Raw genomic sequence first — 24,994 nt, 5'->3', positions numbered from 1 at the left:
ATTGACATCTTAAACATTTTGTCACATATTTCTGCTCCCAGCAGGCTTAGACAACACAGTTCTTAAAATGCTTGCAGCCCTTTCTACTCTAATGCTTTCATTATTGCCATCACCAGTGGGAAATTTTGGGGCAATATACACACCTGTAGACAGCCAACCAAAGCAGGGGAAAATGAAGGAGTGTTTGGGAAGGCTGAGAAAAAAAAAGGGGGTAGGGGGGCAGAGAGAGAGGGACCAGGCATCTTCCACCAATAGATTTTGAATAAAGTTTGCACAATTTTCTGAATTTTAGAAAATTTACAAAAACTTTAAAACTTGGAACCAAAAAAAAGTAAGCATATCTATATCTGTACTTCAATAAATTGTCACATGGCCAAAATTTGTTCCTTTAAAATGCCAATTTTCCTGCACCAAAACTAGCACACCCAAGGGCTCTTAATACTCTCATACATTTCTCATCAGATGCACACAGAAACATAGAAAAATATACTGAAGAAGTCAGGATCATTAACAACAAAACAAAGCATGTTACCCCCATCCAATACGCAGGACACCGGGGCTCTAATACCCATAGAACCAGACCAGCCAAACACCCCTGCTTCTGTACAATCATTTCACGTGAGGGTTCCTGCTATATAAAAATCAAAGTGTTTTCAGGTAATCTTCTGGCACTAAGCTTTCTGTAAACTTAAAGTAATAAATCCAAACAAAATGTCAATTGTATTGGTTTTGGTCACTACTTATTTTCCTTCATTTATACATTGCCTGTGTAGTCTGTAAGGTCTTTAGGGCAGGCACCTTGAATTTATACCAGTCTGTAAAGTGCCTTGCAAGTATTGGTGCTAGCCAGATAAGAATAGTAACTTACTGTGTCTTCCATGATTTATCTTCTATTCCTTGTCAGCTGTCACTCAACATTTTTATTTTCTTCTATCTCTTCATCTGTCTCTCTCTGTTATTTTCAGCATTTGTTTTTCTGATGATTAATTTTTCTGTCCTTCCCTCCATCCCTCCACTCTCCTCTCTCTTGCGGCCCTATTTTCTTTCCTCCCACTAAGTTGCATCACTGTGTCTCGCTCCATCTCTTTCCTCCTGGAATCTCTCTCTTTACTGACACCCTCTTTCACTGGAGTGTCTCCTCTTCTAGGGGTCTGCCCTAAGTCCCCTTCCCCCCACCCACTCGGGTTCATTCCTCTCTCCCTCCTTGGGTACTTTTCACTATTTGATTATCTGCTTCACTGCCTCATCCTTGTGGGTCTCTCCACTTCCCTCTCCTGTTGGGTGGTGGCTCTCACCTCTCTTTTCCCCCTTGGGACTCTTTTTGCCGTTGTTCTCTCCTTCCTTTTGTAAGTGTCTCTCCTAAGGCCTGATTGGAAGCTCCTATCCTTCTCTGGGGTCTCGCTCCACTGTCTTCAGACTTGGCTCTCCTCATGGCATTCCCCATTGGGGGCTGGGGTCTCTCTTTTCTTCAGTGGAATCTTTTCCCACCCCATTCCACACACTTGGGGGTCTCCGTTTCCCTCTCCTGGCCCCCTATTCCCCTTAGAAATTTGTTTCATTTATTAGCAGTCTCGTGACTCATTCACAGGTGGGGGAGGGGCTCTATTCCCCTTTCTTTTGCTCCTGAGAGAGGTGTCTTATTCCCCTTCACTGCCCCCACTTGAGAGGCACTAATGCCCCATCAGAGGGTACCCAGCTTCACCTCCAGCCCATGGGGCATGTTTCTCAGCTGCTCCTTGTTGGAGGAGATGGAGAGAATTTCTGCATTTTTTCTCCCTATTCTCCCTTGCCTCTGGCACTCCCCTACATTTACTGTGGGATAGGGAGCCTCCCTCAGTCCCTTATTGCTGGGGGTGGACTCTCAGGTTTACCCAAGCCTGTCTCTTTTGCTGGGGGTGGGGTCACTAGGTCCCTTCCCCCATTCTTCTCTAGCTGGGAGCGGGTGGTCCCCTTGTGGTGCTGGTTGCCCCTCTTTGCTTTTCACTGACAGGAAGCAGAGGGAAGAGTCCAGGAAGGAGGAGCACCCCCCCCTTGTTGCTAGGAGGCCAGAGGAGCCGCATGCTCAGTGCTATCTGCAGGACCAAGGCAGCTAAGTGGGGTTACAAAGCGAAGCAGCAATGGCAAGACTACACCCCTAGAGCTTCTGTCATAGGCACAACCGTGCACCCACCTCAGTTTTCCCTCTTAGGTAACCCAAGGATTCTACACCAGGCTCTCTTGCCTCCATCCATCACACCAGTCCATGTAGTCATTAAAATCCCAATTTTAGGTTTCAGAGTAGCAGCCGTGTTAGTCTGTATCCGCAAAAAGAACAGGAGTCCTTGTGGCACCTTAGAGACTAACAAATTTATTAGAGCATAAGCTTTCGTGGGCTACAGCCCACTTCTTCAGATGCATATAGAGTGGAACATATATTGAGGAGATATATATACACACCATACAGAGAGCATGAACAGGTGGGAGTTGTCTTACCAACTCTGAGAGGCCAATTAAGTAAGAGAAAAAAACTTTTGAAGTGATAATCAAGATAGCCCAGTACAGACAGTTTGATAAGAAGTGTGAGAATACTTACAAGGGGAGATAGATTCAATGTTTGTAATGGCTCAGCCATTCCCAGTCCTTATTCAATCCTGAGTTGATTGTATCTAGTTTGCATATCAATTCCAGCTCAGCAGTCTCTGGTTGGAGTCTGTTTTTGAAGTTTTTCTGTTGTAAGATAGCCACCTGCACTTCTGTCATTGAATGGCCAGACAGGTTAAAGTGTTCTCCCACTGGTTTTTGAGTATTATGATTCCTGATGTCAGATTTGTGTCCATTAATTCTTTTGTGTAGAGACTGTCCGGTTTGGCCAATGTACATGGCAGAGGGGCATTGCTGGCACATGATGGCATATATCACATTGGTAGATGTGCAGGTGAATGAGCCCCTGATGGTATGGCTGATGTGATTAGGTCCTATGATGATGTCACTTGAATAGATATGTGGACAGAGTTGACATCGGGCTTTGTTACAAGGATAGGTTCCTGGGTCAGTGTTTTTGTTCAGTGATGTGTGGTTGCTGGTGAGTATTTGCTTTAGGTTGGGGGGTTGTCTATAAGCGAGGACAGGTCTGTCTTCCAAGATGTGAGAGTAAAGGATCATCTTTCAGGATAGGTTGTAAATCTCTGATGATGCACTGGAGAGGTTTTAGTTGGGGGCTGAAGGTGACAGCTAGTGGTGTTCTGTTATTTTCTTGGGTGGGCCTGTCTTGTAGGAGGTGACTTCTGGGTACTCGTCTGGCTCTGTCAATCTGTTTTTCACTTCAGCAGGTGGGTATTGTAGTTTTAAGAATGCTTGATAGAGATCTTGTAGGTGCTTGTCTCTATCTGAGGGATTGGAGCAAATGCGGTTATATCTTAGAGCTTGGCTGTAGACAATGGATCGTGTGGTGTGTCCTGGATGGAAGCTGGAGACATTTAGGTAAGTGTAGCGGTCAGTAGGTCTCTGGTATAGGGTGGTATTTATGTGACCATCGCTTATTAGCACAGTAGTGTCCAGGAAATGGACCGCTTGTGTGGATTGATCTAAGCTGAGGTTGATGGTGGGATGGAAATTATTGAAATCATGGTGGAATTCCTCAAGGGCTTCTTTTCCATGGGTCCAGATGATGAAGATGTCATCAATGTAGCATAAGTAGAGTAGGGGCGTTAGGGGATGAGAGCTAAGGAAGCGTTGTTCTAAGTCAGTCATAAAAATGTTGGCATATTGTGGGGCCATGCGGGTACCCATAGCAGTGCCGCTGACTTGAAGGTATATATTGTCCCCAGATGTGAAATAGTTGTGGGTGAGGACAAAATCCCAATACATTTCACCCTTTGATATCTCACATACCACACATCAGTGCCTCCTACAACACCTGGAGTCTCTTTCAGTCCTCTTCTGTCTTTCAGCTAGGGTAGCCTCCCCCCCCCCCCCAGCCCTTCCAAATGGAGCACAACCCCACTCTTCCCAGTGGGAACCACCACAGCCTGTCTGCTGGGAGATCATCCTAACCAGGGGAGCATCCCCCTCTCCTCCAGCCCTCTTACCGTTCCCCTGGGCCCAGCTCTCTGGTGTGAGACATCAGCAGGTAAGCCCCTCCACTGCCCCTCTGCGTTCAGTCCTTTCTGGCCCTCTCCTTCAGTGTTGGTATATACAGTAGCTACGCTTAAAATGCTACAGTGCCACAGCTGTAGCACTTCAGTGTAGGAACTTACTACAGTGACGGGAGGGACTCTCCCATTGTTGAAGGTAATCCTCCTCCTCCTCCCTAAGAAGTGGTAGCTGGGTCAACGGAATGGCTGTACTGGGGGTTAGGTCATCTTAATGATCTCTCTCAGGGGAGTTTCTCAAAATAAATAAGTTTTCAAATAATAATTTGCAATTATTTAGCACCTTAGATTGGAGGAGCTCAAGTATTAGTCATGCTAAATATCCCTGTGGATAGGCTTTATTCCAATTTTACAGGTTGGGAAAGTTAAGGCACAGATAGGTTAAGTTATCTGCGCAGGTCACACGGGAAGTCTGGGGCAGAATCTACAATAAAACCATTCCTATAACACCAGGCCTAAAAAAAAGAGGGGAAAGGGGTGAAGAAACCCTACAGCCACCTCCTCCCAGGCCTGGGAAAGGGGAGAAAAGCACCTGCAGCTCCTTCCCCCTCCCTGGGCTGGGAAGGGGGTGAAGGACCCCAGAACTGGTGTGGGGCCTGGGGGGCGACAGGCAGATGTGGGGACATGTGAGGGCTGGGAGTGTGTAATTAATTGCTGGGGGACAGATGTGGAGATGGGGGGGCCACAGACTTAACTAGAATGTTGGGGTTTGAGGAGAAGCTGGAAGCTCTGCACCATCAGGCAGATAGTGATTGCTCCTGCAGTCAGACCCAAAATCACTTTACTCAATACATTTGGGAGTGGGCAACACTAATTCTCTCTCTCATATATAGTGGGTATGGGTAGGGGGAGTTCAGAAATCAATAGACACCCCCCCAATATAGACAATAAAGTCTTTTTTTTTAAGTCTTGTGATTTTTGGGGTCTGTCTCATGATGTTTTAACTTTTAGAGTTGGCAATGCTGCACTAGTAAAACTCTTGTTGTCTTAAGTGGGAGCAGAATTAGGCCAACACGCATCCCTCTTGGAAATCCCATCCTACACATTCTGGCTCCCAATCTTAGGGTGAAATCCTTACCCCATTAAAGTCATTAGGAGATATGCCATTTACTAGAATGGAGCCAAGATTGCACTGTTGGCTTTTAACCTTTAGAAAATGTATCGTGTCTAGTAACTAATACTTTCAACTAGGTCTACATAGTATCTTACCTCAACTTCTCCACCATTCCAACATGAAGTTAAGTTTGTTAACCTCTCCCCCTCCCCGCAAAAAAATCATGAAACTGGCTTAAAAATCATGGAGTTTTTTTTAATTGGGATTCTTTTTATTTTCCTATTTTTTAAAAAACATTTAGGATAGATTTGGGGCATGTTTTCAAAGCTTTTATCTGCAACCACAAAGGCTAGATATTTCCTTTTTTTTTCCAGAGTGAAAGCTGAGATTCTCACTAAATGACATTACTCCAGGAATTGGTGCTTTAAGAAAACAAACCAAACATTGTAAAACTCATGATAAATTTGTAAGACGTGCCACTGACTTAATTTACACTAGCTGAGGATCTGTCCCTGCAACCAGCTTTATTTCTAATTTAGATAAAAATAACTCAGCCAAAGTGGCCCATTGCATACAGTTTCTAACATAATTTTCAAACGAGTTCCTTTGCTTTTTTCTCTCTCTCTCTTTTTGTACATAATTCCATTCAATAACGAAAGCCCGGGACTGGAACAACATTCAGAATTTCCTTGTCAACATTTCACTGCTTGTTCAGAGAAGTATCAAACCTCTAAGAAGTTATTTCTGGCAGAACTTTCCACTTTTTAAAAAAAGGATTGGGCAGTCATGACACAACTGGGACTGGACAAGTAAAACAGAAAGAGACTCTCAAAATTCCAAATGGAATGAAAATGGTCTACACTGATTGGTGTTACTGTCTCCATTTCAGAATACACATGCCTGGAATGTTTGGGATCTGCTCAGTTATTTCATGTCATGAACAGACACCAGCAGATACTGGGTAGAAAGGAGGAAAAATCAAAGCAGTTCTCAGTAAAAGTGAGTCATCACTAGTACTCCAGCTGTTACATTTTCAAAAGTGCCCAAGACCCTGTTTACATGGGGAAGCTTTCGTGAAATAAATAGGATGTGAATGTAAAGTGCAATAGCTATTCCTCACTAGCTCTGCAGTCTTATTCTGGATTAAGTGCTTTCTTGTGGATTAATTTAATCCACAAAGGCACTTTTACTGTGGAATAAGAGTGTCCACATGAGGAGATAGTGAGGAACAGCTATTGTGCTTTACATTCACATACTGCCTTATTTCACAATAGCTTCCTGTGTAGACAAGCCCTTAGGCTCCTATATGCATAAATCACTTTTGAAATGTGATTTAGGCTCCTGGGAGACCTGTTTTGCAACCTTAGAGTTAACTATGAAAACATTGAGAATGAATCAAAATAATTGAATTAGAATTAAAAGGAAGTTGGGTTATATTTGGTTGTTGATATTTTCTGGTACAGCAGAGAAAAATAATCACTAAATGTTTTGGGGGAAAATGTTCCAGCAGAGGCCCATGAACAGAGCTTTTCAGATGCTTTGATCCTGGAAAGTGATTCTATTTCAGTGAAGGTTTACTTTTGGGAACACGTATCAACTTTTATTGCAGCTGATTCCTGTCAGAAACAAGGGACAACAAAAAAGATACTGTAATGCATATCTAATGCCTGTGTGGAAAAACTGTTACATTAAAATGACATTTCCCAAACAACTGGCTTGATTCTGTAAAAAGCAACAGAGAGTCCTGTGGCACCTTTAAGACTAACAGATGTGTTGGAGCATAAGCTTTCGTGGGTGAATGCCCACTTCGTCGGATGCATTCACCCACGAAAGCTTATGCTCCAATACATCTGTTAGTCTTAAAGGTGCCACAGGACTCTCTGTTGCTTTTTACAGATCCAGACTAACACGCTACCCCTCTGATACTTGGCTTGATTCTGAAACTGCTCTGAGGGAGTAGATACATAATCAGACTCGATGCTTTTACAGATAGAGGCCACATAGACCAATAGGGAGGACACAGGTCTGGGAGTCAAAAAAACAGGTTGCTAGTCCCAAGTCTGCCAATGACTCACTCTGTGAGTTTGGGTAAATGGCTTCACCTCATTGTGCCCTTTTTTGTCTCCATCTGTAAAATGAGAATAATTATTCTCACCCAGCTTTGTAAAACATTTTGAGATTTCTAGATGAAAAGTGCCATGTAAGAGCTACATAATATTATGATTACTCTACAAGCTTTGTTTGTCATATATTACTATTGCCCAGCTTAAAAATAATTCATTAATAAGGGTACAATCTGAAAGATTTTGAAAGAATTAGCATAAGGACATTGAACAAAATAATCTTAAAGTCTGACATTTGGTTGTAGTCAATGGATTGTGAATACAATGAAGTAAATCAAAAATTAATAAAGGAATATGCTGCAAGAGGCCTAAAATGTTTTACACACTTGAGGTAATGCACTATACTTTTTAATCAAGATATTCTTGAGGGAAAAATGGTTCTATATAGTTACTGTTTCTTGCCATTTCCCACTATGAAAGGGCACTGTATTAAAACTGAAAACACAGGGATTTCAACCCAAACAAAGCAACCTTAGGCAGAGAACAGGAAAATACATTTTTGCAGTTTATTATTTTTTCTGCTGCAGTGAAGAGAATGTATTTGTTTCAGAAAATATATCCTGAAGCTTGGGATTGTAATAAGGATCTGAAAGCTAGTATTGTGTGACATACTCTCGCTGTCTTAAAGGGCGAAAAGGAAACTACCACTTGCTAAGTGACAATGTTCCTTTTTTTTGCCCTAAATCACTGGTTCATTATAGACCAATGGTTCTCAAACTGAGAGTCGGGACCCCAAAGTGGGTCAAGACCCTGTTTTAATGGGGTTGCCAGGGTTGGCATTCGACTTGCTGGGGCCCAGGGCCAAAGCCCGAGCCCCAATACTGGGCATCAAAGCCAAAGCCCGAGGGCTTCAGCCCTGGGTGGGAAGGCTTAGGTTACAGGTCCCCTGCTGGAGGCTGAAGCCCCAGGCTTTGGCCACCCACGCCAAGGCAAGTGGGGCTCGGGCTTTGCCCCCCACCCCCCGCCCGGAGCAGCGGGAACTCAGGCGGGCTCAGGCTTTAGTTACTCCCGCTTGGGTCATGTAGTATTTTTTGTTGTCATAAGGGGGTCGCGGTGCAATGAAGTTTGAGAACCCCTGTATATAGACAAAACTAATGCGAGCATTAACATTTACATTGTGAAAGCTCCTAGAGACCTCATTGTATCTGGCAGTGCTCAGACAGAATAAATACCCCCAAAAGCTTATGTTCTAAAAAACAAGTCATAACAGATATATGAGAAATCATATCAATTCCCTGTCCACAAATTTGAACTAAAATGATGCTTGCCAGCCTTTACTTTTATCCTTTTGCTTATATATTTTATTGCTTTCCCCCGGTCTGTTTTTTGTCCTTTTAGATTGTTAGCTCGTGAGAGCTGAGATCACATCACCTCTGCTTGAAAAGGACCCATGCTGGGCACTAAAAGAAACATACAGGGTGGGGTTTTCAAAAGCATTCATCATTGACCTGGCTTTGTTCCCATTGGAGTAAATTTTACCATCGACTTCAGTGGAAGCTGAATGAGGCCAACACTAAGTGTTTTTGAAAATTCCACTCATAATAAATATCTGTAGCACCTTTCATCCCAAAGCACTATGGGCCAAATTCTACAACCTCACCCTTTCTATCATAGTCCCACTACAATCATTTTTAAAAACTGAGATTGTTATCAATTCACATTAAGGCAGAATGGGATGATGAATAAAAGTCATTTTATTTTTTTATTACTATTATTTTGGGACATGTTGGGACAAAAGTCTATTGCTCTGTGTGCGGTGTGTGTGTGTGTGGGGGGGGAACAGGGTGGTATTATCTCACAGGCAAAATATTTCACAGGCCTGTCAAAAAATAATGCTGTCCTTGGTTCCTGTTTTCAGCTCTGCACTGACTCGCTTTCTGACCTTAGACAAATCACTTCACAGCTCTATACCACAGCATGATCACCTGTCAAATAGATATTACTGTACCCATTTCAGAAGGATTGTAAGAGACTTAATTAATTTGTTAATGTTTGGAAAGCAATTTGAGATTTAGATGAAAGGTACAGTATAAAAATGGAAGCTATTAATTATTATGATTTCCATAGGGTGAGATTCTGCTATCCTTACTCACATTAAGTGGTCCCTTACTCTAATTAGTCCCTGAGTCCCCAGCAGTAATGCGGGGTGTGTGTTTGGGACTCTGGACGAATATAGAAAGACTTGGATCTTGGTCCAATGCTTTTCAATATAAGCAGTTTTAAAGCCAAGCCTGCCTAAAAGGAAAGGTACAACCACTTTAAAACCAGCTGGTAATTGGTTTAAATGCATGTAAATAAAGGCTACAGCTGTTTAAATTGGCGATGGATATAGTGACACTTTGGTTGGTAGTCTTCAGTTATGATCCTATAACCTGGGAGGTAGAAAGCTCCAAAAAGTGCTTAGGTAGTGAGCAAAACTGAGTATAAAAAGTCAGCTACCAGTGCCTGGAATATAGGGTCCACAGCTGCTAAAAAGGCTGTCCTCATAACATTAACTTGCTAAATACCAAATGTAGGCCTCATCTGGAGGTCTAAAACCAAGAAGAAAGAATGGGCTACTACTACTACTACGAGAAGCAATCCAGGACTATGTGAAGCCAAAGCTTCAGGGCAATGCTTCCTTTGATGTTTAAAGAGATTAATAGATCCTTTCATTCTGGCATCCCTTAAGCTAACATTAGTTATGTATATAGTCTTCTTTGCTATAAACTGTACAAACAGCAGACATTGCGTATGAGAATATGCTATAGCAGCTTTACAACCTGGACCACAATGATTATCTAAGGGCTTGTCTACACTGGCAATTTATAGCGCTGCAACGTTCTTGCTCAGGGGTGTGAAAAAACACCCCCCGGAGCGCAGCAAGTTTCAGCGCTGTAAAGAGCCAGTGTAGACTGCACCAGCAGTGGGAGCTATAAATTGCTGTGCTCCCAGTGCTGGCAGCTTCGCCCCTCGTGGAGGTGGGTTTTATGTCAAACGTCAAATGTGACCACACAAGCCACATTAAAGCACTGCCGCGGCAGCGCTTTAGCATTGCCAGTGTAGACTAGCTCTAAAGGAATGAGACTTAAGTATGCATGGGCAGTAGATACTGTACAGCAAGGTTAGGAGCTCCTAATAAAAAATAAAAATTTGCTTGTTCTTGTTTCCAGTTAAGTAATTGGTAAAACGCCAATTGATTTTTGAGCAGGATTGGGCCCAAAGAGAACAAATTCTGGGTACTTGATTGGAGACTAACATTTTATCAAGAGCTTTTGCTATTACTTGACTTAGATATTTCAGTAGGAAAATCCTTCTAAACAAAAGAAAATGTATTTCAAGAGAGATTCTGAAAAGAAAGTATTTCACTTTATATAGCAAGGCCATTTATTACTATTATTTAACATTGACAAAGTGATCTGTGCTGTTCAATACAGATGTCTCCCGGGGTGACGCAAACGCAACTTACGCAAATCCGCACTTAAGGAAAAAGTTCCGTAAGCTAGAAATAGGAGTGGTTTTTTTTGTTTTTTTTAGGGGTTTTTTTTTTTTTTTGCTTAATGGTCGGAGATAGTTTCCGACTTACGCAAGACGTTCCGGAATGGAATGGTTGCGTAAGTCGGGGAGCATCTGTACACAAAATAAAGCACCTGGCCTGAAGAACTTCCTATCTGAAAAACAGATAAGGAGGCTACACCACACATAGGGAAAGAGAAGAGAGAAAGAGTTATGGAGGGGTGGCGGAGGGGTTGGCTAAACACCAACGTATAAAATCAATGTTACACCCTCACCTCACCTGGATTAGTGTGGTCACCCTATCTCAAAAAGGATATTTTAGAAGTAGAAGGCTTTCAGAGCCAGGTGTGAAGACTGATTAGAGACATGTAAAAATTTCCATATCAAGAGAGATTGGGACTGTTTAGAGAAGAGATGAGTAAGAGGGAATATAGGCTTACAAAATAATTAATGGCAGACAAGGTAAACTGTGTGCTCCTATTTGCCCTGTTTCATAACACAAGAACAGTCCCTGGAAAAATCATGGAGCAGGTCCTTAAGGAATCAATTTTGAAGTACTTCGAGGAGAGGAAAGTGATCAGGAACAGTCAGCATGGATTCACCAGGGGCAAGTCATGCCTGACTAACCTAATTGCCTTCTATGATGAGATGACTTGTTCTGTGCATGAGGGGAAAGCAGTGGACATGTTATTCCTTGACTTTAGCAAAGCTTTTGATACGGTCTCCCACAGTATTCTTGCCAGCAAGTTAAAGAGGTATGGGCTGGATGAATGGACTATAAGATGGATAGAAAGCTGGCTAGATCGTCGGGCTCAACGGGTAGTGATCAATGGCTCCATGTCTAGTTGGCAACCAGTATCAAGCGGAGTGCCCCAAGGGTCGGTCCTGGGGCCAGTTTTGTTCAATATCTTTATTAATGATCTGGAGGATGGCTTGGATTGCACCCTCAGAAAGTTTGCAGATGACACTAAACTGGGAGGAGTGGTAGATACGCTGGAGGGTAGGGATAGGATACAGAGGGACCTAGACAAATTAGAGGATCGGGCCAAAAGAAATCTGATGAGGTTCAACAAGGACAAGTGCAGAGTCCTGCACTTAAGAAGGAAGAATCCCATGCACTGCTACAAACTAGGGACTGAGTGGCTAGGCAGCAGTTCTGCAGAAAAGGACGTAGGGGTTACTGTGGATGAGAAGCTGGATATGAGTCAACAGTGTGTCCTTGTTGCCAAGAAGGCTAACGGCACTTTGGGCTGTATAAGTAGGAGCATTGCCAGCAGATCGAGGGACATGATCATTCCCCTCTATTTGACATTGGGCCTCATCTGGAGTACTGTGTCCAGTTTTGGGCCCCACACTACAAGAAGGATGTGGAAAAATTGGGAAGAGTCCAGCAGAGAGCAACAAAAACGATTAGGGGGGCTGGAGCATATGACTTATGAGGAGAGGCTGAGGGAACTGGGATTATTTAGTCTGCAGAAGAGAAGAATGAGGTGGGATTTGATAGCTGCTTTCAACTACCTGAAAGGGGGTTCCAAAGAGGATGGATCTAGACCAGGGCCGCCCAGAGGGGGAGGGGGCAAGTGGGGCAATTTGCCCCAGGCCCCGCAGGGGCCCCCACGAGAGTTTTCAGGGCCCCCCACAAGAGTTTTTGGCAGCAATTCGGCAGCGGGTCCTTCACTCGCTCCGGGACCTGCCGCCGAAGACCCCAGGCCCCGTGAATCCTCTGGGCGGCCCTGATCTAGACTGTTCTCAGTGGTACCAGATGATAGAACAAAGAGTAATGTTCTCAAATTGCAGTAGGGGAGGTTTAGATTGGATATTAGGAAAAACTTTTTCACTAGGAGGGTGGTGAAGCACTGGAAGGGGTTACCTAGGGAGGTGGTGGAATCTCCTTCCTTAGAAGTTTTTAAGGTCAGGCCTGACAAAGCCCTGGCTGGGATGATTTAGTTGGGGATTAGGTCCTGCTTTGAGCAAGGGGTTGGACTAGATGACCTCCTGAGGTCCCTTCCAACCCTATGATTCTAACATGAGGACATAAAATGATCAAGCATGCCAGAGGAGCACATTGCAAAAAGAGACAGATTGTGTTGAAGTGCTTCTCTGTGAATCAGAGCCATCCATCTCCATGTGCAAGCAGATTGGGCTGGAAAGAGAGAAAGAAGGCAGGAAGGACTCTGCCTAGCCTGAAACACTGACAAGACCAGCTCTACCTCACAGAATGGGTGAGAGCAGACAGGGGCGGAGCAGGAGCTGCATCTCAGGATTTTTATTTTGCAAAAATCTGTTAATCTCTAGTGCTTTTTATGAGCAGGTTAAGAAATTCCCTTATAAACCCTGTGTTCCTTGCCTTCCTACCACGTTTTCCCCAAAATAATTAAACTAGAAGTCAGAGTGGATCTCTGGGGTGGAGGGGGAGCATGTGTAAGCAAAAAGGAGGATGTCTCTATAACAGCAGTTCGGAGCCCCTGGGAGCAAATCTGAGAACCCACATTGCCAGACTCAGGTGAGTGGGCCTCTAAAAGCAGCTGCATAGACAAAGTTTTGAAGTTTAGTGTTAGGGTGGAGCTTGGGCTCTAAAGCCCACACCCTTCCCTATGCTTTAGGGTTGCCAACCCTCCAGGATTGTCCTGGACTCTCCAGGAATTAAAGATTATGTCATGTGATGAAATCTCCTGGAATACATCCAACCAAAACTGATAACCCTACTAGGCTTCAGAACTCCATCCCGACCTGCAACTTCAAAGCGCTGTCTATGCAACTACTTTTAGAGCACCCAGCATGAGTCTGTTGACCTGGGCTAGGAGGCTCTCTCCCACATGCTCCAAAACGCTGTGAAGACAGGCCTAGGCGGCTCAGAAGGTCTGAGGTCCTGGTTCCAGGGCAGTTGTAGGGTTGCCAACTTTCTGACTGAACAAAACCAAACACCCTTGCCCCGCCCCTTCTCCGAGGCCTCAGCCCACTCACTCCATCTTCCTGCCTCCCTCTGTCACTTGCTGTCCCCCATCCTCATGCGCAGTTGGATTGTGGAGTCCACAGTGGCTTAGAAGCATGTTGGGTCTACTTACAGAGGGTGACTAGGCCAGGTTGTAACAGGCATCACACAGGTATTTTTTAGGAGGGATTTGAATAAGTAGGAGGTGGTGGCTTGCAAGCTGGTGTGAGGCATTCTTTCCAGAGGGCACTGTGGAAAAATTCATGAGTGGGAGAAGGGAATTAAGGTATCGAGGCTGGCATGTTGTAACTGTTTTATGTTTTGTTGACAATTTGTATATGATTTTATTTTACAAACCTGTTGATTTAATATTCTGGTAATCTTCCAAATACCAGTTAGGATATGAAAGACTGCATGAGCACATTTTATGAACCGTTAGAAGAATTTGTGTCCTACCAGAAATGTTTGTGCTTTAAAGGGCTGAATTCTCCCGTCTGCTAAATCCACTCTCCATCGCATGGAAGTTTTCCCATGTTTTTAAACTGACCAGAGAGGGCCAGCGGAGAAGTTTCTCTGTGTGGGGAAAATTCTCTGCTGGTGTATCTGCTTCCTACACCAGACATATCCTAACCCCTTGTTATGAGGGGAAGCAGGGAGTGTGTTGGGGGAAGCGGTTGGGGAGAGTGAAGCTATACATTATCCTTCATAGTGTAAGTCAGCACAAGGGCACAGCTCTCTTACATGCTTTGGGACCAGGGATGGAGAATCTGAGACAGGCCTCAGTCAAGAATCTCACCCTAAATTGTTAGCCTATAACAAGGCAGTAAAAACACGAGACTTTGTACATTATAGACTGATGCATTTATAGTTTCCTGTTATTGATTTCTTTCCTGCCTCTCGCTAGGCTCAGGGTCATTGCTTTACTATCTCCACTGAAGGTTAAACAGTCTTCGGTTTTTCTGATTCAGTTTATTTTCCAGATTCTAGGCATGGTTCTCTAGGCTCGTATGCCAGCACGAACCAGGAGCAATTGCATCAACTTTCAATTGAATAAAACTGGTGTGAGCTCAAAATCAGGCATCCTGCCCAGATAGCAAAATTTTCATTGGACTGTAATTATTTTTCAAATAACAGCAGAAATATTAATAGTAATGCAGTCTTCTATTTTTTGTCTTTAATTGAAACTTTTGTTTAGTGTTGTAAGCCCTGATTATTTCAGGCTGTTGTGAAATGAGTAGTGGGGATGAAAGGGCTGGGGGAGTGTCTCTATATCAAACTCAGACATGATGTTATTTCCCCCATACTGCACTTGATTGTTTTTTAGTAACTGTAGGTGCTGGAACTACGGGTGCTGGGGGTGCTGCAACACCTCCTGGATTGAAGTGGTTTCCATTATATACAAGCTTTACAATCCAATTCAATGGCTCTCAGCACCCCCACAATATAAATTGTTCCAGCAGCCCTGTTGGTAATCTATTTATTGAAATAGATGTGTAGTCCAAATGGTGATGGCCGAGGGCATTATTCTGAAGTCTAGGCATCAGTATTTAAATACCTGGCACTATAGATTTATATCCTAGCGGGCAAGCCTTTCATTCATTTGAGGTACATAAATACAGATCCATATCACATACAGTGAGTGTTTTCCAGATGAGACCTTTCAAAACTGAGGTCCCGTCTGCTCTGCATGGACAAAATCCCATGGCATATATCAGAAGATCAAGGGTTTCCCTGTGTATCCCTAGCCAGAATTTCACCTACTCTGTTATTGTGCAGAATGCAAAGCGCCCCAGGGCTGCTACCCTCCCACTAAAGAGCTGACTGTATTTCAGTGGCAATATCATTCCTCATTTATAGGGCCTAATCTGATAGTCCTTTTTGAGGCAAACTCCCATTGACTTCAATAGTCAAAACTTAGTTTGACCCTTCAGCGTCAAATACATCAAATACTATACCTCTTTGAAAGTAGCTTTTTAGCAATGTATTCTAGAAATTGTTTTGGTCTTTCCTTGAAGAATACCTTGATAAGAGCAGGCTGTTTTTACACAGTCAGCAGCAATGTACTTTTTGTTGCATATGGTGGTCTGGCATTAGAGATTCAAAGTGAAATCCTGGCTCTTTAGAAATCAATGGCAAAACTCCGATGGACTTCAATAGGCCCAGGATTTCAACACCATCCCTTTGTCTTGTAACAGCATCAGGTTTGACTTTTATAAATTTGGCAGTACTAATCATTGGGAAGCAGTTTCTGACAATGGAATATTGTTCCCAGAAAAAAGCTTTAAAGGGGTATTATGGTTGGTAATATTAAACCCCAACACTAAGAAAACATTTAATTGAAATATCAATGTTGATAGTGTAAGGCTGCAAAGTAAAACACTTAGGGATCAGGAAATGCCTGTGAACCTTAACTTTACCTCTTTGCATGTATATATCAGTCAATTACCCGATCACATATGGATGAGAAATTCCTATCAATTCACATATGCACAGGCACAGTGTCAGTGGAACACTGGGACAGCATTTTAAAAAAAAATATGATAAAAATTATGCATAATAGATGACATTATATACACACATACATATATATTTAAACCTTCATAAATTGGGCAAATAAAAATTAATTTTCACCAGACCACTGGAAGGCATGTGTCCCAGGGAATATTTTCCTGTAAATATTTAGGACTATTTTTAAAAATTTGAAACTTTTGAAACAAAAGCAGAACTGTCTTTTTTCCTCCCATTTATTCTCCCGCTTGAAAATAGCTGAACTGTTTTGCTCAAATTTTTAAAAATGTTGCCCTCAGGGAGCAGAGTTGGAAAATAGTCTAAAAGGTGAACACTTGATAAAATTATAAGCAACTGAAAAGGCTCTTTAGAGTGGAAACATGTATACAACTTTAACTGGGGGCATAATAAATTCTATGTGTTTTTTTAAAAGAGCGTTGGAAAGTCAATACATTTAAAGTTAAAATTGTAGCAACATTATCCAAACTGTATATAACTTGCTATAATATATCAGAGTTGTGGTGACCACTTATATTTCAATGAAAGGCAGAACAACATATAAAATATGGTATAAGCCATGTTTTAAGGGACACCACTGCACAACACTTAATTCACAGCATAACAACAAATCTTCATCCCAGGAGCCCAGTGTTTTTTCTACCAAATTAAACTTATTAAAAAACTTTTTCAGATGAGACTGAGGCACACATTGACTATGAAGATAATTTTCCCGATGACAGGTCTATGCCTGTGGCTGAGCACGAGGAAGAGCCTGGCAAAGAGGAAGGCGAGGAGGAACAAGAGCAGGAGTTTTCCCACCCTAAAGAAACAGAGGCAGAAAATGTTGGAAGCAACAAAGATGTTACGCAGGGTATAGATTCTACTGAGAAAGGAAGCAAGGCACCAACTGAATCACCTGTGTCACTGCTGAGCCAAAAACACTTGTTTTGGTTCCCTGCAGAGTCTTTCAGTGAGCCTGAATCTGACAAAGACACAAACGATGCCACTAAAACACAATTTTCTGATGGCAACAACCACATTGGAGTGAAAACCATCTATAATGAACCTGGCAACAAAATGATTTATGACAGCAAGGATTTCCCCATTGGACCTGTTCTTGTGAACAATGATACAAAGGCAATGAAAGATACAGTCACCAATACTGATGAATCCTGGTTAGATGGTTACCCTGTAACTCAGGAAGCAGTGGAGGATGACGAAGAGGAAGATAAGGTTGATGGATCAATGGGAACAGAAGATGACATTATCCTTACAACTGATCAACCAAATCATGTTGAAGTTAGGAAAGCAGACAACAGTAATCCAGCTCCAGACAAGGATTTAACACAGATTGTGGCAGCCCCAACAAGGATGCGTGATTATGGGATCAAAGAAATACCATTAGTACTAACACCAACTAGTGCTCCCGAGAACGTGAGTGCTAGCAAGGGCTCTGAGGATGTGATCAGGTATCACCCAACTACATCTTTGGGATTTGTGACTCAGGAGTCTACTACAACAACTACACAGCATGACCGCTCTAACTTGAAAACTGCTACATTGAAAACCTCTACAACAGTCAGTCCCATTGACCACATTCCATATCCAGAGACAGAAGAAACAACAGCATACTCAACACAAGCAGCAACCACTATACCAACTCGGGAGGTCTTTACTGACTCATTGTCTAATGAATTTCTTGAGCAAGAAAATCTCACTTATGGCACAGGAGAAAAACTTCTCCCCACTTCTGAACCTTGTGTAGGAGAGGATTGTCCTAGCCCAAATAAAGATCCCATGATAGCTATCATTGTGATTGTTCTATGTTTGTTACTGTTTGCATCGATACTGGCGGTGTGGTGTTTCAAAAAACGGCAACAGAAGAGTTCTGTATATAAATTGAACGGAAAAGGTCAGGCTAGACATCCCCAACACCACCAACAGATTGAAATGCAGAAAGTCTAACCTGCTACCTGTTTTTTAGCAGACACTAGGAAAGCAAGAAAAAAAAGTCACATGGATGGTGGACACTGAAACCCATCAGTGCAGGAAGCAGGGGGCAAAAAAACAAACAAACAAAAAACAAAAAACCTGTGTGGGAAAGAAGGAAGTTCAGCTGTTTGAAATCACAACTTAATATATCTTGACATTTCAGTGTTAAAGAATCTGTACATTTTTACCACATGGGTCTTTTTGGAGATCTCAGCAAAAAAGAATGTGTTTGGTAGCGCAACTGGAGATCATCCAGCATTTATATTTTGCTCATATTAATTAATAAAAGCAAATTCTTTGTCTACGACAAGCCAATGGCAGGACTGGTCAGACCTTTCTGCTTTACTCTCAGTGAGCCAGGCAAAGAGATGCGGGGCAAAAGTCTCTCTTTGAGCTACCACATATGTTGGTGTTTGTTATTTCTTTTAGAACTAACCAAATTTGTCAGGGTAGACCAAAACCAATGATTACATGGCATATCATGTGAGGAAAAATATTTGGTACAGCATGTTAATGTAATGGGTGATATTGCATTTGGAGAGATGATCACTAAGGTACTTTTCTTCAATGTTGTGAAATTTTCTTAAAGCACGTTAACCAAACATGTAGGACATTAGGATATTTTGGGGTTAGGGGGTGTTGTTTTAACCTTAGGAAAGAAATGCCTTTTTTGGTATTAATATTTTTTGTGGAAGTAATGCTTTCTCACTGGAATTGAGATAATACAAATACTAGAAAACTCCATTCTTCCTTTAAAAGTAAGCAAGCACTGTGGTAGTCAGTGCATTCCTCCTTTCAGGTGCTATGGGTAGTCCCTTACTCATCAAGGAGCCAGACAGGAATAAAGACCTTGGCAGGAAAATACATCTAAAGTAATTTGTTCTTCTGAGTAATAGTGCTTTAAGACCAACTGATGAAGATGTTGAATTTAAATACACAGCCTATAATGTAAAATATATTTGCCACATTATTCTATGGGATGACTGAAGTACACTTGTATACTCAAATATGTTTAAAAAAAAATAGATGTTGGGGTCAGATGGTTCTCTGAAAAACTTGTGTTCAACGTGCAGCAGCAGTCAAAAAAACCTAACAATGTTAGGAACCATTAGGAAAGGGACAGATAATAAGACAGAAAAATATGTCATGATATAAATCTACTCCATGATAATAGGTACTCCAATACCTAGAATACTGCGTGCAGTTCTGGGTACCCCATCTCAAAAAACAAAAAAACAAAATTAAAATTGGAAAAAGCATGGAGAAGGGCAACAAAAATTATTAGGAGTATGGAACAGTTTCCAGATGAGGAGAGATTAAAAAGACAAGGACTGGTCAGCTTAGAAAAGAGAGGAGTAAGGTGGGAGATGCTAGAGGTCTATAAAAATCATGAATGTTATGGAGAAAGTAAGTGATTTTTACCCCTTTACATAACACGAAAACCAGGGATCTCCCCAATTAAATTAATAGCAGAGTACTTCTTTGCACAATGCAGTCAACCTATGGAACTCATTGCCAGGTGATATTGTGGAGACCAAAAGAATAACTCTGTTCAAAAAAGAATGAGAAGTTCATGGAGAATAGGTCCATCAATGGCTATTAGCCAAGATGGTCAGGGATGCAACCCTGTGCTTTAGGTGTCCCTAAACCCCTGACTGCCAATAGCTAGGACTGGACAATTCAATAATTGCCCTGTTCTGTTCATCCCCTCTGAAACATCCAGCACTGGCCACTGACAGAAGACAGGATGCTGGGCCAGATGGACCACTGGTCTGACCCAGTATGGCCATTCTTATGTTCTTATTCTCTGATGAACTGAAGGGGAGTAGAAAGTGGTCAAAAGATATGTGGAACAGTGGGAGATACATAAGTTCATAAAAACTGCTTATTTTGGTTTGAAGTATAAAAACAAACCTAGGCAAGGAAGACCTTGGAGGCTCTTCCAATATAACATCCTATTTAGAATTGTTAAGAATAAATATGGGAGAGAGATATAGAAGGTGTCTTCTGTTATCCCTGGAATAATTTTGCTTATTTAGGAATGAAAAAAATCTTACTATTTGTTCTTACCTGTCCTAATGACAAAAGTAGTACTCATAATTATGAATAATCTACAGGTCAGAAATGAGCTCGTCTTCTACTCCTTACAGTGCAGTCTCAGCCAAAATACTCAAATTATTCAATAGATCAAAGCATGAAGGGAGAAAAAGGTGAAATATTGAAAGACGAATCAGTGGAGATCATATAGGACCAAATTCTGTCTTCAGTTACAGTGGTGTATATTCTGAGTAACTTTGGCCCCATTTTGCGTAACTCAATCCCCATATACTGCTAACAAAAATTAAAAACAGGATTTTAAAAATATAGCTACACATTTTGTGAAAGAATAGGACTTTATAGTGAGCAAGAGGAGTTGAGTATTGTTGCCTGGATATAGACAGAAAGAATAGAAACAGTGCAGGTTTGTAAATAGTGTGTTTCCTGTTATACTGCATGACTTTAATGTGTTCTAGAATATGAAATAACCTAGGATTACAGTTGTAAAATATTTTTATGAGGTAACTTTTTTTAAACAATGGATTTAGCACTAAGTAACTTTATGGAGTCTGTTAACTCAACTAAAACACTGTTATCTGTGTGGAAATATACTGCAAAATAAATGCAAAAACCATCAATTTTTAAACTTTTTTTATTTTAAAGCACCAAATCAGTGTTACAGTTCTGCATAGTGTTATTTGAATGAAGTACAGCTCAACAAGCTAAGTAAACAAAGTCAGTACTGTTAGTGTCAGGAAACGTACATGATGAAAAAATCATACACAAATAAAGTTACAAATGCAAACTGCATGGGGCTCTTGTGAGACTCACAGATGCTTGTTATTCATGAAAAGGAACAAAATGTACATTAACATAGTACTCTGAGGTATCTACAAAGGCAGGGAGGAGAGGGGTGTTCTTGTTCAAATAACTGACTAAACAAATTTGTTTGTAGAGGAAATACTGGTCTCTCCCTCAGGGATTTCTTGGAGAGATATACTCCCTGTTGTTTTTGTGGATACAGAAACAAGGTGCCACTGGACTCCTTGTTGCTTTTGATATTAGAATTAGTCAAAAAGTGTTAAATCCAGGTCATCAGCCTGATTCTATTCAGCAGAATGTTTTTTCTGCCTGAAATTTACATCCCGAACTAGAATGCTGTTTGCACTTGTGGGCACTTAATAACCAGAGAGACACTGACCAAAATAGTTGAGGGGAAGGGGAGGAGAAGGGGAAATCAAACTCTCCTCTCATGTGTAGCTTGGCTGATCAACTAAGGCAGGGTGTGGAGAGCATGATAAATACAAATACTGGAAGGATGAAAAGGCAAAAGTGAGGGGAGGAATTACTTAAAGAGTAAAAGGGTATAACTAGGGATAGCTCAGTGGTTTGAGCATTGGCCTGTTAAATCCAGGATTGTGAGTTCAATCCTTGAGGGGGCCACTTAGGGATCTGGGGCAAAATCAGTACTTGGTCCTGCTAGTGAAGGCAGGGGTCTGGACTCGACTCAATGACCTTTCAAGGTCCCTTCCAGCTCTAGGAGATAGGATATCTCCATTAGTTAATAGCAGCAATGGGCTGAAATTAAGACAGGGAAAACCCCCTTCTCCCTGACCGCCCCATCCAACCCCTCCTCTCATTCCTGACTGCCTCCCCCCTTCCCCCCCCCCCCCCCCGTGACCCATGTTCCCTGCCCTCTGGCTCTGACTGCCTCCACACCACCACCCTGAACTCCCGTGCCCTCTATTCAACCTCCCTTACCGCGCTGCCTAGAGCGCTGGCGGTGCTACAGCCGTGCCGCCCAGAACACCAGGACAGGCAGCCTTGCCACGCGGCTGGAGCCAGCCATGCCACCGCACAGCACAGAGTCAGGCTGTAGCTCTGCAGCTGCGCTGCCCCAGGAGCTTGCTGCCCAGAGCATTGTGCCGGTGGTGCAGTGAGCTGAGGCTGCAGGGGAAAACCAGGGGAGGGGCTGGGGGGCCGGGCAGGAGGGTCCCGCAGGCCGTAGTTTGCCCACCTCTGTTTTACAGGATTATGCTCCAAAGAGTAAATAAATGTTCCAACACTTTTTGCACATAAATGGGAGCAGGAGAGAGAGATGGACAGGGACACACAGGGACAAAGCTAATTTTAAAACAGTTATATGCAGTTACAGCTCTGACTCCCATAATCCCATTATTTTAAAATGGGTAAAAATTCCATTGCTTTGCAAATGTAAAAATGAATGATATTAACTACTTAATGCCATTTAAACACACCTATCCAAAAACTATATTAAAGGCAGCGGGGAGGGGAGGGGGCAAAGAGGTTAAAAATAATCGAAGAAACTTCTACCCAAAGGTTACCATTTATAAACTTTAAAAACCGAGAACTCAACAGAATTTTGTTTCCATACATCAAACGATCAAACGCTTTTTTTTTTTGGGGGGGGGGGGGGGAGGGGGAGTCTAAGCAACTGATTTTGTAAATCAGGCTATTTCTTACTAATATCTCTTTTTGTATGTAGCTTAAACTCTCCACACTAAGTCATTCACGCATTGAGTCACCAGAAAAAAGAAGTCACTGTTTAAAGGATGGCAGACAACCAAAAGTTCAGACAGCAGCAATGAAGGATTAGTTGTGGGTTTTTCTCACTGCCCTGCTGCAAACTGCATCACAGCTCTATGTTCAAACATTATTAAAGGAGTATGTTTTCTCTGGCATCAGTACTCCTCTCCACAGTTTAAGTATTGAATTTTTTTCTGAACTGAAGTAGTTTTGGTTTACAGCCCACATTAGAACTTAAACATATTTCCATAGTAGCTGGCATATGCAGGCAACTGTTTACCCCCAATTGCAGCCATAATAAACATGAGTACATTTACAATCCAACACATCTTTGTCTATTTGCAACTCAGTATTTAGAGCTGTAAGACGTGCAGGTTACTAAAAATCACTTTTTAAGGGAACCCCTTTAAAGGGGCAGATTTCCTGTGTTTGCCTTTGCTGTCAATATCCACCAATATTAGCTTTCTTGAATGCAGGGATATGCAGTGGAGGTTAGCTACAGCAATGGGGTAAGAAAAAGCCATATAAAGCAGAACGTTCAAATATGGTTTTAGAAGGAATAGTTTGTTTCTGAGGTACGTCTTGAGTTACATTTATGAGCATAGTTCTATACTGTAAAATATGTATGTAAAAATGACACCTTCTTACTCAGAAGTATTTCCCCAGAGATATTCAGAATCACATCTGCTTTAATGATTAATTTAAAAAAAAATGTTTTTTGTCTTGGTAGCATTGCAAAGCAATACAGCTCAAGGGGAAGAGAGAAAGGGAGAGACAACTGGATTCTGTTTTGCCTTATGAATTGGCAACAGAATGATTAATTAAGGTTTCATGGCAAAAATCTTTATTGCTGGCAGTGTGAGAGAAAGAACCCAGCTTAACTTTCAGATTCAAGGTTGAATTTGCAGGAACTGACACTTAGAAAAAGATTTTTTCCTTCTAAACTGAACATATTTAATATAGAAATCGTTGAGACACAGTAAGTATGGAATCTATTATGCCATTGTATAGTAGCTTTTCAGAACATAACTACTCTAATGTTTGAACAATACACGAAAACCCCCCCCCATTATCTATTTTATTTGAATGAATGTTGAAGCTTATGAAAGTGAGTTAGAAGCAAGTGAGGCACTGTAGTAGCTAGAAAGAGTCCATGTTAGAATACTCAATACAGCTCTGCCAAATAAACTCACTCCCAACTTGCAATACTGCTAATAGTCCAGTCCTGATTCACAGTCTACAGCTCAATAGAGATGGTCACTATACCCAACTGTCTGATAGTTTAGACGTGTGGAAAAATACCCATTGGGAATTAGACTTACAGCCAAAGTCTGTGATCCAGTTCAAGCTAAAACTTCCAGGAAATTCACTATCTTACAAAAGGCCTGTGCAAAACCCTCTGTCCAACATAAGATCTTAACATAGAGCTTAAGTGGGGCAGAAGGCCTGGTGCTAACCATACCCTCTGGGATGAATTTCATTCAGTGTTCACCAGTAATGCTGACAACATTCTTATTTGTGTAATCTGCAACAGGTTATTACATAACTGCTTGTGGGCAGCAGGGGGCGGCTCAGAGAGACTAAGAGCAGTTATCCAAATATCTTGCTGGATTATTAGAAAAGTAAGCCATTATAAAAGGCTCAATACTACAGTTCTGTCATAGGCAAGACCACCACTGACCTCAGTTGAGTTATACCCACACATGAGTGGTAGGATGAGGTGCAAGATGGCTATGTGCACCAATGCCACATGTTAAAGTGGTCCGGAACACACTTCTGTCAAAACTGCTACATGTACAAAGTAGCTTGAACGAGATGCAGTACAAGAGAAGGAACGGAGCATAAAATAAGCCTTGAATAAATATTAAAAGAAAATGAAGATGTAACATCAAAATCTCACCAACTAGACAGAAGCTGCTAGGACGAAGGTGTTGCAGGATTTTTTTGGGGGGTGGTGGGGGGAGTGGAGGGAGGGGGCACTGCCCTTCCCACCTCCTGACCCCAAGAATAAATGGCAGAAAGGACACAGATTTATTGCAGTAACACAGTGTTGGCATTTACCAATAGCAGCAGAAAAAAAAAATCACTTGAAAGAACATGAGAATGCTGAAAAAAGCTGCATTAAGTACTAAAGGACTAGAAGAGCAGCTATTTCTCATTAGAAAAGAGCTGGAGC

General features: G+C 42.0%; 1 protein-coding gene across 4 annotated transcripts in view; it reads left to right on the top strand.

Moving 5' to 3' along the window:
* The window catches only part of SUSD5 (sushi domain containing 5), an 80,947-nt gene extending 55,953 nt beyond the window's left edge, over positions 1–24,994 (top strand). For all 4 annotated transcript variants that reach the window (XM_065587175.1, XM_065587177.1, XM_065587174.1 and 1 more), the window contains one exon: positions 16,934–24,994. In XM_065587175.1, coding sequence (XP_065443247.1) covers positions 16,934–18,207 — 1,274 coding nt within the window. In that variant the 3' untranslated portion in view covers positions 18,208–24,994. The remainder of the gene's footprint in view (positions 1–16,933) is intronic.

Source organism: Chrysemys picta, chromosome 2 (genome assembly GCF_011386835.1).
Source record: "Chrysemys picta bellii isolate R12L10 chromosome 2, ASM1138683v2, whole genome shotgun sequence".
Taxonomy (NCBI): Eukaryota; Metazoa; Chordata; order Testudines; family Emydidae; genus Chrysemys; species Chrysemys picta.
This window is presented reverse-complemented; position numbering and strand designations above follow the sequence as displayed.